Source organism: Cervus canadensis, chromosome 24 (assembly GCF_019320065.1).
Source record: "Cervus canadensis isolate Bull #8, Minnesota chromosome 24, ASM1932006v1, whole genome shotgun sequence".
In the NCBI taxonomy this organism is placed as follows: Eukaryota; Metazoa; Chordata; class Mammalia; order Artiodactyla; family Cervidae; genus Cervus; species Cervus canadensis.
The window spans coordinates 14,471,844-14,485,946 of record NC_057409.1 but is presented as its reverse complement, the minus strand read 5'-3'; the positions used below and the strand labels follow the sequence as shown (position 1 = coordinate 14,485,946).

Genomic DNA, 14,103 nt, shown 5'->3' with positions numbered 1-14,103 from the left:
TTCCGGCTCAGGGACCCAGACAGCCTTCAGTGTGGAGCTTGATCCTGACCTTTGGGGGGCTAAGGGCCTGGGGGAGGGGTCACGCCTAGGAGTGGACAGAAGCGGGGTGCAGGGGGGGTGATGACAGGTGGAACGAGCGGAGAGATCCCCTAACCCTCGCGGCGTGAGCGGGGGGAACAGAAAGCGGGGTTACATATGGACTCAACCTTCCCACGTGGTCCTCCCACCGCCCTGCCCCAGGCTCCCGACTGTCCCCAAACGCAGGGGGTGTGGTGTTGTCCCCCCCTCCTCCCTCCAGCCCTGGGCGACAGCTGCGGGGGCACAGCGCTCAGGCGAGGGGTACCGCAGGGCGCCAGGCGGCGGCGGACACCCCCGACGTCCTTGCGGGCGGAGCTCAGGGTGCCGGCTCCCCCGAGGTCCTCAACCCCACACCCTGTCCCCCTCCCGGGCCGGCCCGGCAGGAAGAGCGCCCTCCTAAGGCTGCAGAGCCACCTTCCTCCCCGGGCCCCTGCAACTGGGGACACTCGGACGGGAAAGATGGGGAGAAAGAAGACTCGGGAAGACCCCGAGGTGGCGTTTTAGAGACGCCGACCTCCCCTCCCACACCTTCCCCCCCACCCCGCGCTGGTCCAGGGAGGGGCGGCCTCTCCCCGCCCCCGGGCCGCGAGTCCCGCTCCCTCCTCCCGCGGCCGGAGCCCGGGCCAAGTGGGCGCGCCCGGCCCTGGGCCGGCGGATCCGGTGTCGGCTGCAGCTGGCAGTGCGGCTGGCGGGCGCGGGCGGCCCGTGGGGCCGACTATTAATACCGCGGCCGCCCAGGCCGGGTAGCGCAGCCATGGCCAGCCCGGAGCCCCGGCGCGGCGGGGACGGCTCCGCCCAGGCCGCGAGGTAGGAAAGGACCTTCTCAGGCCCGGGTCACCACCCCCTCCTGGGGAGGGGGTGCTGGGCGGATCCCTTCTCCCCAAGAGCGCCTTTCGGCAGACTGGGGCGGTGGTCCAGGCGGGGGTGGGGCACAGGGCGGAGCCACCCGCCAAGGGTGATAGGGGAGTCTGGCCCGGGGCGAGGCGGGGGCCGGGGGTTCCGACACCTCCGCTGGTCTGGGGGCTTTTCATAACTCCCCTTCCCCCTCCCACGGGCGATGTGAGGATTAACCCCTTCACACTAGCCGGCATCAACCATCAGATGCCGGATGGCCCATAGTGGCCAAAGACCCTCCCCCTTTACTTTCCTTCCTCACCCCAAATGCAGCTGGACATGGAGCCCTCCAAGTCGCTGAATTGGCCGTGTGGAAGAGACTTGGTGCAAGGTTGGGCGGCTGCCAGGTTGGAGTTGAGAGTCTGTTCAGGCAGCTCATTCTCTCTGGTCTGGGGCCTGGGAGGGCGTCGGGGGAGGGTCCCCAATCCCAGACCAGCAGGAGGGCCTTGGCTGGCCAGGGGCCCAGGAGGGGAAGCCCCCTCCATCATCCGCACTATCAGCTTGCCCCTGGTGAGGGGGAAGGGACCTGTGGCTGAAGGATTTGGGGCGAGTAGGGAGCGTTTCTGCCCCAGGTCAGCCTGTAGCCCTGGACTTCCTCTTGTACCAAGAGGTGTAAGTGCAGTCACACACACCTGTCACCCTTTCCCTGTCACCACCGCACGAAGCTGAGCCGAGTTTCACACATGCACTCACCTGTAGTGTTGTACACACACAGCCAGCCACACACCAAGCCAGGCCTGCGTGGTGTCACAAACACGCCCAAGTGCAGCCCTGATGGCCGGGGTTGGGAGCTGCTGGGATCCTACAGGGGCACGGACAGAGTGGCAGAGGCAGGATGCTTGGAGCCCAAGGAGGCCGGAGGTCAGAGGCCCCAGCCGAGCTGGCTGCCTTGCCCCTAGACCTCCTGTAGTTTGCTTTAACAAAACATTTATATATTGGGCTGCCTTGGGTCTTAGTTGCAGCATGTGGGATCTTCATTGTGTCGTGTGGGCTCAGTAGTTATGGAGCTCTCTAGTTGTGGCATGCAGGCTTCGTGCTCTATGGCATGTTTCATTAGGGGAACTGTAGTTCCCAGCCAGGGCTTCCTGGTGGCTCAGTGGTGACAAAGTAGGAGATATGGGCTCAATCCATGGGTCAGGAAGATCCCCTGGAGAAGGAAATGGCAATCCACTTCAGTATTCTTGCCTGGGAAATCCCAAGGGCCGGAGAGCTGGGTGGGCTACAGTCAATGGGATCTCAAAAGGGTTGGACACAACTTAGCGACTAAACAACAACAAGAACCCTCGTCCCCTGCATTGCAAGGCAGATTCTTAACCACCGGACCACCAGGCAGGTCCCCCCATAACCTACTTTTTCCTGGCTCTTTAGAGAGAGGCAGCTGAGTGAAGGCAGCACCTAGCAGAGGCCTAGCACTTCGGGGGAGGCGACTGAGGCAACACGGTGTGTGGGAACAGCATTGCCTGCAAGTCAGGAGACCTGGACTCTACATCCAGTCCTGCCACTTGACCTTGGGCAAGTTTCCTCCTTGGAGCTCAGTCAGTTGCCGCTGCCTACATCCACAGAGCCCCGCCCTGGGATACAGAGAATAACTGTGCTTGTCGTTAGGAAACGGACTATCAGGGGAGACCGACAGATGCACTTCTGGAACGCAAAGCACTTAGTGCAAAGAGGAGCTGCATATAAAGTGCCTTGAGAACACAAGAATGGGAGTCAGCTGGGAAAGGCTTCACAGAGGAGGTGGGGTTCCAGCAGGATTTGAAAGATGAGTAGAAATTTATTAAGTAAATAGATATAAATATATTTTGAATGCTAGGGCCGAGCTCTGTTATACCTGCTGTATCTGTTAGACCTAACGCCTATTCTATCTAAGACGAGAGTGGTAAAAAGGAGCCCTGGCTCTAGAGCCAGACTGCCGGGCTTCAACAGGCTCTACCACGTATAAGTTGTAGAACTCTGAGTGAGTTCTTTATTTGGTGCTTTTTGGTTTCCTTATCTATAAATTGGGATAAACCCTATAGGTCAGATGGTAAAGAATCTACCTGCTATGCAGGAGACCAGGGGTTCGATCCCTGGGTCAGGAAGATCCCCTGGAGAAGGAAATGGGAATCCACTCCAGTATTCTTGCCTGGTGAATTCCAAGGATAGAGGAGCCTGGCGGGCTACAGTCCATGGGGTCACAAAGAGTCGGACATGACTAAGTGACTAACACACACAAGTGAGTGTTGTATAAATGAGTATTTATGGAGAATGCTTAGAATACTGCCTTGAATGCAGTTACGTCATTCCAGGGTGGAGGACTCAGCTGGAACATGATGTGAGGGCAGTCTGCTGGCAAAGCAGGGACTCTGTTGAGGATCTGGGTAGGTCTGGCTGGCTGAGCAGGTGCATCCTTCTTGGTGTGAGGAGCTCCACTTTTCCAGGCAGTGTAGGACTCATCTCTAGACAGGCAGTATACAATGAACTATATGCTCCTAGCTGGACCCTTTAGACACTGTGGGGTAGGAGTGGGAGGTATAAAAGTTAACACATGTTCTGAGGGACTTCCCTGGTGGTTCAGTGGCTAAGACTCTCAAGGCAGGGGGCCCGGGGTTCAATCCCTGGTCGGAAACTAAATCCCACATGCAGCAACTAAGAGTTCACATGCCACAACTGAAAGGTCCTGTGTACACAACTAAGACCCAGCATAGTCAAATAAATAAAAATAAATATAAATAAGTTAATGCATGTTCCAGAAAGTCAAGCCTTGGGTGGGCTGTGGGGAGTAATTCAAGATGAGGCTGAAAAGTTATATCGGGGCCACATCTTGAAGGGCCTGGAATCTGTGCGAAGCAGTTCACTCTCTATGGGTGAAGTGGATCGAGATGGTTTGCTTTATATTAGAGCAAGTTGCAGCTTTGTCAAAACTAGACTGGGATAGGAAAGAAGGCTTATGGGAAGGCTGGTACAGAGTGCAGGTGAGGGATGATGACTTGGATGAGGGTCCTGGCAGTGGGCTGAAGAGGAGGATGGAGACTGGAGACTTTCTGAGATAGAAATATCAGTTTTTAGTGAGTAGGCTGTTAAAAGACCACTTGTCTAAAAAAAAAAAAAAAAAAAAAAAAAGACCACTTGTCTATCAACAGAAGTATGGATAAAGAAGATGTGGTACATATATACAATGGAATATTACTCAGCCTTAAAAAAAGAATGAAACAATGCCATTTGCAGCAACATGGATGGACCTGGAGGCTGTCATACTGAGTGAAATAAGTCGGAGAAAGACAAATATCATATGATATCTCTCACACATGGATCTTAAAAGAATGGTACAAATTAACTTATTTACAGAATAGAAATAGAATCACAGATGTAAGAAACGAACATATGGTCACCAGGAGGGGGAAGCAGGAGAAGGGATAAATTAAAGATTGAGATGGATGAATACATACTACTATATATAAAATAGATAACTAAGAAGGACCTACTGTATAGCACAGGGAACTCTACTCAATACTCTGTAATGGCCTATATGAGAAAAGAATCTTATATTTAAAGATTCTTTAATATATATATATGTATCTATATATATATGGGTCTATATATATATATGTATGTATGTATGTAAATAGATGTGTAACTGATTCATTGTGCAGTACAGCAGAAAGTAACACAACATTGTAAATCGACTATATCCAATAAAAAAATAAAAAAAATACAACACTGATATACAGCCTGATATACAGTGATATATTTCTCTGAGCTGGAGAATACAGGTGTAACAAGCTCAGAGAGAAGGATAATTTGTTGGCAGTTGAGTCTGAGGTGCCAAGTAACTTCAGGTGTTACTTGGCACCTGATGCTTGGCACGTTAGGTGAAGATACCTGAAAAAAAAACACAACACTCCATGTCTGGTAATGGGAAGTGAATGAACTAGGTGATCGTTGAGTTGTCTTCAAGCTTTAGGTTTTGCTGGAGGTGCTGAGATTGAATGAGGCCAGTAATGTCTGGGGCCTGGTGAAGCCACACTTTTGTGGTTTCCCGAGCGCCATCAGGGGGTTACAGAAGGGAAGCCAGGGATTCCTGGGGTGTAGAGAGGAGGACTGGGAACACAATGATTTAGAATAAAAATAGTCTTTATTGGGAACCTGAAGCTAAGAAATAGAGCTTAAAACCTGGACACAAGTAAACCTTTCCAATACAAATCAAATTCTTTGTTTGATATGTGAGGCTTTTCATTTATACTTTCTATCCAAAAAAATTTTTTATTCAAATTTAGTCTGTTTTATAACTGGCACTCTCTGAGTATCTGAGTTTCCTTGAACAAATTACTTAATCTCTTTAACCTCCATTTCCTGATCTGTAAAATGTGAATAATAAATGTAACCACCTCATAGAATTGTTATGAGGATTAAATGAATCGATATATGTAAAGCATTTAGAACAGGGCCTGGCCCATATAACAGGACCTTTAAAAGTGTAATTTATTATTATTATTTCCAGAGTATTTTATATTTTCAAAGAATTGCTCAGGGATCCAAGGTAAGTAAGATGCATTTGAAACAGAAAAGACTAAAGCCACTTGAGGGCCAAAGCAGCAGGAGAGCATTCCTCAACAGGAACTGAGAAAGCTAGCAGGCAGCTGGAGCTGGGTTAAGGGGCTCATGTGTTAGAAGCACAGAGTCTGAATTCAAAAGCATCTGACAGGCTGGAAGGTTGGGCCAGTTCTAAGATGAGGTTTTATAGGAACAGAGATATGGTTTTAAAGCACTTGCTGTGAAAAACTCTTAAGGATTTTACTCAAACTCAGCATTTATGAGGAATATGAGGGACTTTCCTGGTGACCATTGGTTAAGATTCCACACTTCCAATGCAGGAGGCACAGGTTTGATCCCTGGTCAGGGAACTAAGATGCCACATGCTGCATGGTGTGGTCAAAACAAGAATATGATAGAGCTGCCCTATATGTTAAGGGCATCTTGACTACGTCAGTAGGAGTATAGGGTCCAGAGAATCACTGCTCAGAGTACACCTGGACTCTGCTTCCTATACCCATCCCCAAGGGATAATAAATCTGTCAACTTGGAACCTGTAAGAAGTAACCCAAATGAGGAGGGTACTGGAAACCTTGGCATGCATGGAATACTTAAGGATAAATCAGTTCTCTTTATTTTATTCATTTGTGGCTGTGCTGGGTGTTTGTCGCTGTGTGTAGACTTTCTCTAGTTGTGGCAAGCGGGGGCTACTCTCTAGTTGAGGTGTGTGGGTTTCTCATTGCAGCAGGTTTCAGTAGTTGTGGCGTGGCATGTGGAATCTTCTCGGACCAGGGATTGAACCCGCATCCCCTGCATTGGCAGATGGATTCTTAACCACTGGACCACCAGTGGTTGTAGTCCCTCTTTATTTTTTAAATATTTATTTTATTGAAGAGTAGTTGATTTGCATTGTTGTGTTAATTTCTACTGCACAGCCAAGTGATTCAGTTATATATATATACTTATATATATATACTTTTTCATATTCTTTTCCATTATAGTTTATCACAAGATATTGAATATAATTCCTTATGCTATACAGTAGGACTAAATCAGCTCTCTTTAAGTGTTCAAAGAACTGACATGGGAAAGAAATTAGTGTCTGATTCTAGAAAGAAGAATCAAGTCCAGGTGAAAATTGTGGGGAAGATTTTACCTCAACACTAGAATTTTCTTCTGGTAATGCAACACAGAGTGGCTCAGGTGTGGTTTCCTGTCCTTTGATGATTTGTAAGCAGAGACTCCACACTTACCTTGTGGAGATGGTGTCAGATCTGAGCAATGGGCTGTGTTGTGGTGGACTGATGGAGGGAGGGGGCAGACAGCTGCCCTCCGAGATGTGAGAATTTGCTACAAGCTAGGCTTGTGTGTCCTGGTGGCTGGTCACAAACCCTCCCAGGACTGTGACTGCCCTCTCACCTTGTCGTTTCTCTTGCAGGGAAACAAGACCAGAGGTCATGTCTCCTCTTCAAGAGGAGAATTCTGCATCCCTGTATGAGCTGGGGACCTGGAACCCAGAAGTTACTCTGTCTTTGGAGGGGACCTTGAACTTAGAGGACATTCTCTACCTGGGGGACACAGGTGACCTTGATGAGGCTCTGTACGTGGAAGAAACTGAACCGCAGGAGGAGACGCTGCACATTGAGGAAACCAGGACGCCGGATGAGGCCCTGTACCTGGAGGAGCCAGTGAGGCTGGAGGAGGCTTTATATGTGGAAGAGCCGGTGAAGCCGGAGGGGGTGTTAAATGTGGAAGAGCCCGTGAAGACGGCAAGCCCAGAGCAGATCGTTTACGGGGGAGACACGGTCCTGAGCGAGGAGAAGTCTAACCCCAAGGAGAGCCTCCGAGCCGGGCCGAGTCCCAGCACAGAGGGGAGCCTGAGCATAGAGGACCTGGAATTGCTGGAGGGGCGTTTCCAGCAGTGCATTGAAGCCGTGGCCCAGCTGGAAGAGGAAAGGGATCAACTCATCCATGAGCTTGTGTTGCTCCGGGAGCCCGCCCTGCAGGAGGTGCAGCAGGTCCACCGGGATATCCTGGCCGCCTACAAACTGCATGCCCAGGCAGAGCTCGAGAGGGATGGGCTGAGGGAGGAGATCCGACTGGTCAAGCAGAAGTTGTTCAAGGTGACCAAGGAGTGCGTGGCCTACCAGTACCAGCTGGAGTGCCGCCGGCAGGACGTGGCCCAGTTTGCCGATTTCCGGGAAGCGCTGACCACCCGGGCGGCCCAGCTCTCAGAGGAGCTAATCCAGCTCCGGGAGGCCTATCAGAAGCAGGAGGAGCAGTTACGGCAACAGCTCGAAGCACCTCCCAGTCAGAGGGATGGGCATTTTCTCCAGGAGAGCCGGCGGCTCTCTGCCCGGTTCGAGAGCCTCATGGCAGAGAGCCGCCAGGGCCTGGAAGAGGAGTACGAGCCTCAGCTGCTGCGGCTCCTAGAGAGGAAAGAAGCTGCGGCCAAAGCTCTGCAGAAAACCCAGGCCGAGATCCAGGAGATGAAGGAGGCCCTGAGACCACTGCAGACACAAGCCCAGCAGCTCCACCTGCAAAACAGGAACCTGGAGGACCAGATCACCCTTGTGAGGCAAAAACGGGACGAGGAGGTGCAGCAGTACCGGGTAGGCCCACTGGGCATGGGAGGAAGGCCAGTCTTTTAGTTTAGGGAGGAAAAGGGGACTGGGCCAAATGTCTGTGGGCTGAAGGATGCTAGCTTTTGTGAAGTGAAGTCGCTTAGTCGTGTCCAACTCTTTGGGACTCCCATGGACTGTAGCCTACAAGATTCCTCTGTCCATGGAATTTTCCAGGCAAGAGTACTGGAGTGGGTTGCCATTTCCTTCTCCAGATGTTCCCGACCCAGGGACAGAACCCGGTCTCCCGCATTGCAGGCAGACGCTTTACCGTCTGAGCCACCAGGCTAGCATATGTGGGAAGAGCAATTTGTCCCATGGGCCAGTCACTTGCTTCTTTAAGCCATTTTCCATTTCATTCATTCAGGCCTGCTAGGGCTGACAGTTACCTGCACTCTTAGTTTCCATGACACTTTTACACCTATGATCTTCTTTAATCCTCCAAGTCAACTATTATCATTTTTCCTAGATGAGGAAACTGAGGCTCAGTGAGTCGGAGTAATTTGAGCTCTAGTCTGACCAACCCCAAATATTTAAGTGCTCTTTCCACAGCACCATTTTCCGATTCTGAGTGAATCGCCCTTGGGTTTAGATAGAGCAGAAGGGAATGAGGCCAGATAGAATTCATTCTTTCCCCTCCCCGGTATTCACTCTCAAGTCCCACCTATCTGATCTCTGTTTTGAAGTTTTCCAGTCTTAAAAAGCTGGGATGAAATCTATAAACCTCTATCCCTCCTTTTCCTTTTTTGTGCATTTGTCACCATTTCAATCGTATTCAAGCTATTTCTGATTGTGAGCCAGTCCTAATCCCTTTTAGAACAAAATGGGATCTAAACACTACGTGCATAAACAGTTCTCTCTCCCCCACAGACCGAGCTTTCAGAAGGTAGGGAGTATGTTTTACTTATCTCTGCCACCAGGCTCAGAGTATGCGTCAGTTAAGTCTGACTTCCTTGCTGCTGGGCGCCATAAGACCACACTGTGGTGCTTTTCACAGCAGTATTTTTGTCTTTTGACACACACATTTTTTTGGATGAACTTAAAAATCCCAGAGATTTCGACTTATCCATAAGGAAGATGTCCTCTGTTGAAAATGGCTGCATTCACTTCACTGAAGATTTTGTCAAGCTTTCTATAGCTTTTATTATTAAAACAATAGGGTTTGGGGGTCATAGTATTGAATGCCTTCAAACTATACGTATTTACTCACCCAACAATGACCCCCACCTCCACTGCACTGTTTTTTTTACTGGGTCATAATCTAGTGAAAGGGTGCTAATTATTTTTGCATAAACAAATACTATTCTTAACAGCTGATACTCAATCAGATGTTACTTTAATAACTGTAACCCAGGGTAGAAAGTAACATGTGATTTAAGAGAGGTACAGATAAGAGTGCTATGGGATAATGAGATTATTTTTAGCCATGGATTAAATCAGAGAACCTGTAACAGAAGACAGTGTTATTTAAGTACTGAAGTATAGGCAAGATCTAGACCAGTGCTGTCCAACATAAATATAAAGCAAGCCTCAAATATCATTTTAAATTTTCTAATAGCCACATAAAAGAGAAATAGGTGAAGGTAATTTTAACATATTATTTAATCCAATAGATATAAAAAATATAATTAGTAACTTGGCTGCAGGCAAAAAGTGAAAAACTGAGAGGTGAGTTGAACTGTGAAGGTAGGTCAGGGCAGATCCTATTAGACTTTAAAATCCAGCCTAGGGAGTTTGGACTTTATTCAGTGGTCAGCTGGCCCCTTAAAGATGTTTAATCGAGGAATTAACATGATCCTCGCTCTTTTATTTTTTTAGTTAAAAAATGTATTTATTTTTGGCTACACTGGGTCTTCGGTGCTGCATGTAGGCTTTCTCTAGTTGTAGTGAGCAGGGGCGACTCTAAATTGCGGTGCACGAGATCCTTGTGGTGGCTTCTCATTTGGGAGCGCAGGCTCTAGGCCCAAGGGCTTCAGTAGTTACGGCTCTTGGGCTCTGGAGCAGGGGTCAGGAGTTGTGGCCATGGGGACAGTTGCTCTGAGCATGTGGAATCTTCCTGGACCAGGGCAGGCAGATTCTTAACTACTTGACCACCAGGAAGTCCCCCTCACTCTCCTTTAAGAAACATTATTGGTGGCAGTGTGTAAAATGGGCTAGAGATGAGAGGCAAGGGAGACTGATTAGGAACTACTACAGGTAAGAGGAAACAATGGTAGCAAAATAAAAGGAAGGGAAGCAAGAATGAACATAGAATAATTTTGACTACAGAATGAGCGGGGCAGAGAGGTGAGAAGTCAGAGGATGCTTAGATTTCAGACAAGGCTAACTCACATGGTGATGCACTAAGTAGAGAATCCTTGGGATTGGAATTTCCTTATATAGTGTTAGAATTCTAGAACTGTTTCCCCAGTGATTTGCATCACTATACTGGATTTGTTTCAGATTTGATTATCTGTGCAGCTTTCCAAAGATCACTCTATGAGAAACAACCCTGATGAAAGTCTATTTCTATACCACAATTAAAGTAGGAAAAAAGGTCTGAAAGAGATAATTCTTCTTTCTGAAATGATTTCTTCCTAAGCTGTTTGCCAAAGGCCATGTATGGCATCTGATTACTTTTCAAGGGTACACCTCACACTGGTGACTTTAAATTTGCTTTCATCACTATCACCCATTCATTCAACAAATATTTAGCCAATTTTTTTTTTTTGTGCCAGGCAATGAGCTATGTGCTGGCAAGAGATGCAAACTCGTGGTAAAGGGTAGGGGTGGCAGTCACGGTCCTCAAAAAGTTTATAGTTCAATTAAAAAATAATAATAAATAAACAAAAAGAAATTAAAAAAAAAAAAACAGAAAAAGAACCAAAAAGAAAAAATTGATAAAAAAGTTTATAGTACAGGAAGGATATGAGATAAAACTTCCTAAAATCTAAGACCTCCTGATCTAAGTATGTAAAGTGTGAGTTTTAAAATCAATGAAATAATTAACATGCTTCAATGTCATAGACAATGTAATAGTTGTAGGAATAAAGCATTGTACTGATGAAGCAGGTATAATTACCCTTGGGGAAATAAGGGGGAAATTTCCTACGAGGATTAAAAATAGCTAGTGTATAATCGAAGTTCTTTACATGTAATAATTCATTTAATTCTTACCTCTGAGATAGGTATAACTATTGGTCACCATTTGAGAAACAAGTAAACAGGTGAGTCAGAGAAGTCATTTGTCCAGGGTTACACAGCTAGGAAGGGATGGAGGTGGGATGTAACCCTGGGAAATCTAGTTCAAGTTCACACTACAAGGTGTTTGAGCTGAGTCTTAAAGAATGAATTCATTGTGTCGACAAGGGACAAAGACCATTCTAGGCCAAGGGAACAGCTCATAAAGCATGAAAACACAGACATGTTATGGGAAGTGTGGCTGGACCATAACAAATCTGAGGAGTGGATGAGGCTGGAGAAGTAGCATGGGACCAGATTGTAAAGGGCTTTATGTATTCTTTAGGTCAGTGGTTTTCCTAAAAAGGTTTTCTTCAAAGCCACAGACTCTTTCCCCAAAACAATGTTATATGGAATGGCAACATGTAAACATAAAAAAAAAAAAAACCAGGTAAAAGTAGAGCTACTAACTAAAGTGACATGTACACTCCAGCCTCCTCCTGGGGTTTCATGGAAAAGTTTGAAGACCATTTAAGAGTCCGCCTATCTGTGTATCTGGACTTCCCAGGTGGAGCTAGTGGTAAAGAATTTGCCTAGCAATGTAGATGTTAAAAGACGTGGATTCAATCCCTGGGTCAGGAAAATCCCCTGGAGGAGGGCGTGGCAACCCACTCCAGTATTCTTGCCTGGAGAATCCCATGGACAGAGGAACCTGGCAGGCTACAATCCACAGGGTCGCACGCTACTGAAGCAACTTAGCACCCATGCATCTATATTATCTATCTCTACTTTTATATCTATTTATGTGAAGGCAATAAAGCCCTCCAACTAATAAAAAATTTAAAAAAAATTTAAAAAAATTAAAAAAAAAAAAGGCAATAAAGCAACTGTTAGAGTATAAGCTCTAAGTTAATGGCAAATCCTGGCTCTACCACTAACTGGGAAACCTTGGACAAATTACTAGCCTGTGGTTCGGCTCCTTCACATGTGAAATGGGATTAATGGGTCTGCTGCAAGGAATGAGCTTGTTAATAGTATCTGTAAAGCACTTCTAATGGTGCACTCTAAGTGGCAGTGTGGAGGGCAAATTGAAAGAGCCTGGAAAGACCACTTAGTGGGAGAGGAGAGAGATGTGAGGTAAAATGGGCAGAATTTGGTGACTGGTTGCAGGGGGTGGGGTGAGTTTGCTGAGAATGATCAAGTTTTTACCTTGAAGTTGGAAGACTTCCAGTGCCAAAAGATGGAATATGCTTACTATCTGCATGCTTCACACCAATAAGCATTATATGGAGGGTGCCAGACATACTAAGATCTAAGCACCTACAGTCTGATTGGGAGTTAAAGATCCACATGCCAGGCAGCATGGCCATAAGAACAAAACAAAACAAAAGCCACGTGTAGCTAGTGACTTCCATACTGGACAGTCTAGACTAGAGGAGTAATGGAGGTCCTAGTTAGAAGTGAGGGTCAAAATAGCAGGAGTCTGAATGCCAGACTAAAGAAAGCCTATGAAAGACTGAATGATAAAATGTGGGGTTTTTTTTTTTGGCCATGTGGGACCTTAGTTTCCTGACCAGGGATTAAACTCGTGCCCCTCTGCAGTAGAAGCATAGTCTTAACCACTAGACCACCAGGGAAGTCCTGATAGAGCAGTTTTTAAAATTAACCCAATGATGCTACATAGAATTAAGAATGGAGATTGTCCTTCATTTCTGTCACTGTAGTAATGCTTCATTCTGTGACAGCGTCTCCCTGTCAAGAGCTTATCAGTGACAGTACAGATTGTCTTTACAAGCATGTTCTTTTGTATATCCAGTAAATGACAGGTTTACTAGATAGCAAGGCTTGGGAAACCGGGGCACAGAGGTATGCAAATACTTTTAGATAACATGCTTAGATGGTAAGGCCCCATCTCTGCATGGTGCCAAAGTATGGTTGTGTTGGATGGAGCTGTCATGTTTGACTCTTAGTGACCCCATGGACTATAGCCAAGCTCCTCTGTCCATGGGATTTCCCAAGCAAGAATACTGGAGTGAGTTGCTATTTCCTACTCCAGATCTTCCCAACCCAGGGATCAAACCCGAGTTTCTGAGTCTTCTGCATAGGCAGGTGGATTCTTTACTACTGTGCCACCTGACTAGGCACTAAAAAAAAGACCTTTGAACAATGTATGATGAAAGCGGAGATTCAGCTAACAGTATCAAACACTGCAGACTGACATGCCTCGGGTATACCAAGGATGACTCAGAGAACAAATTATTTAGATCATTCTATTTAGAACATGCTTCCCTGTTGGCTCAGTTGGTAAAGAAACCCCCTGCAATGCAGGAGACGCAGGTTCAATCCCTGGGTGGGGAAGATCCCTTGGAGAAGGAAGTGGCAACCCACTCCAGTATTCTTGCCCGGCAAGTCTCATGGACAGAGCAGCCTGGTGCGCTACAGAGCCCATGGGGTTGCAAACAGTTGGACACAACTGAGCGACCACCATCAAGAGTATGTGCCCGAACTGGATTCCAAGTTTACTATTCTTCAAAATCTGAAATGAAGTCACTGCCCCTTAAAAATACGCCTTCCAATTTCAGCACTCCCTTTCCTTCCCAACTCCCCCATGCTTTCTGAGGATCCACGCCAGCTAGCAGCCAAGCCACAGACTGACTTGCTGACATCTTCCTTGACGTCATTCCGCAGACATTAATCTGCAGAGAAAATTTGTAGAATGATCCCGCCTGGTTTTGGCATAATGGGAAAGTTATCTGAGACCCAAGGTCCTCCAGGGTATAGCACCTTCATTTTCCAAATTAGCACTTCAGAACAAATTGCCCTGATATAATAAGCAAAG

At 47.1% G+C, this 14,103-nt stretch overlaps 1 protein-coding gene across 2 annotated transcripts in view; it reads left to right on the top strand.

Annotated features, from left to right (window-relative positions):
• The first annotated feature begins 705 nt into the window (after window positions 1-705).
• The window catches only part of SYNC (syncoilin, intermediate filament protein), a 17,038-nt gene continuing 3,640 nt past the window's right edge, over window positions 706-14,103 (top strand). The window contains exons 1-2 of one of the 2 annotated variants that reach the window (XM_043444753.1): window positions 706-885; window positions 6,923-8,096. In XM_043444753.1, coding sequence (XP_043300688.1) covers window positions 833-885; window positions 6,923-8,096 — 1,227 coding nt within the window. In that variant the 5' untranslated portion in view covers window positions 706-832. The remainder of the gene's footprint in view (window positions 886-6,922; window positions 8,097-14,103) is intronic. The other variant, XM_043444752.1, reaches the window with a different exon arrangement.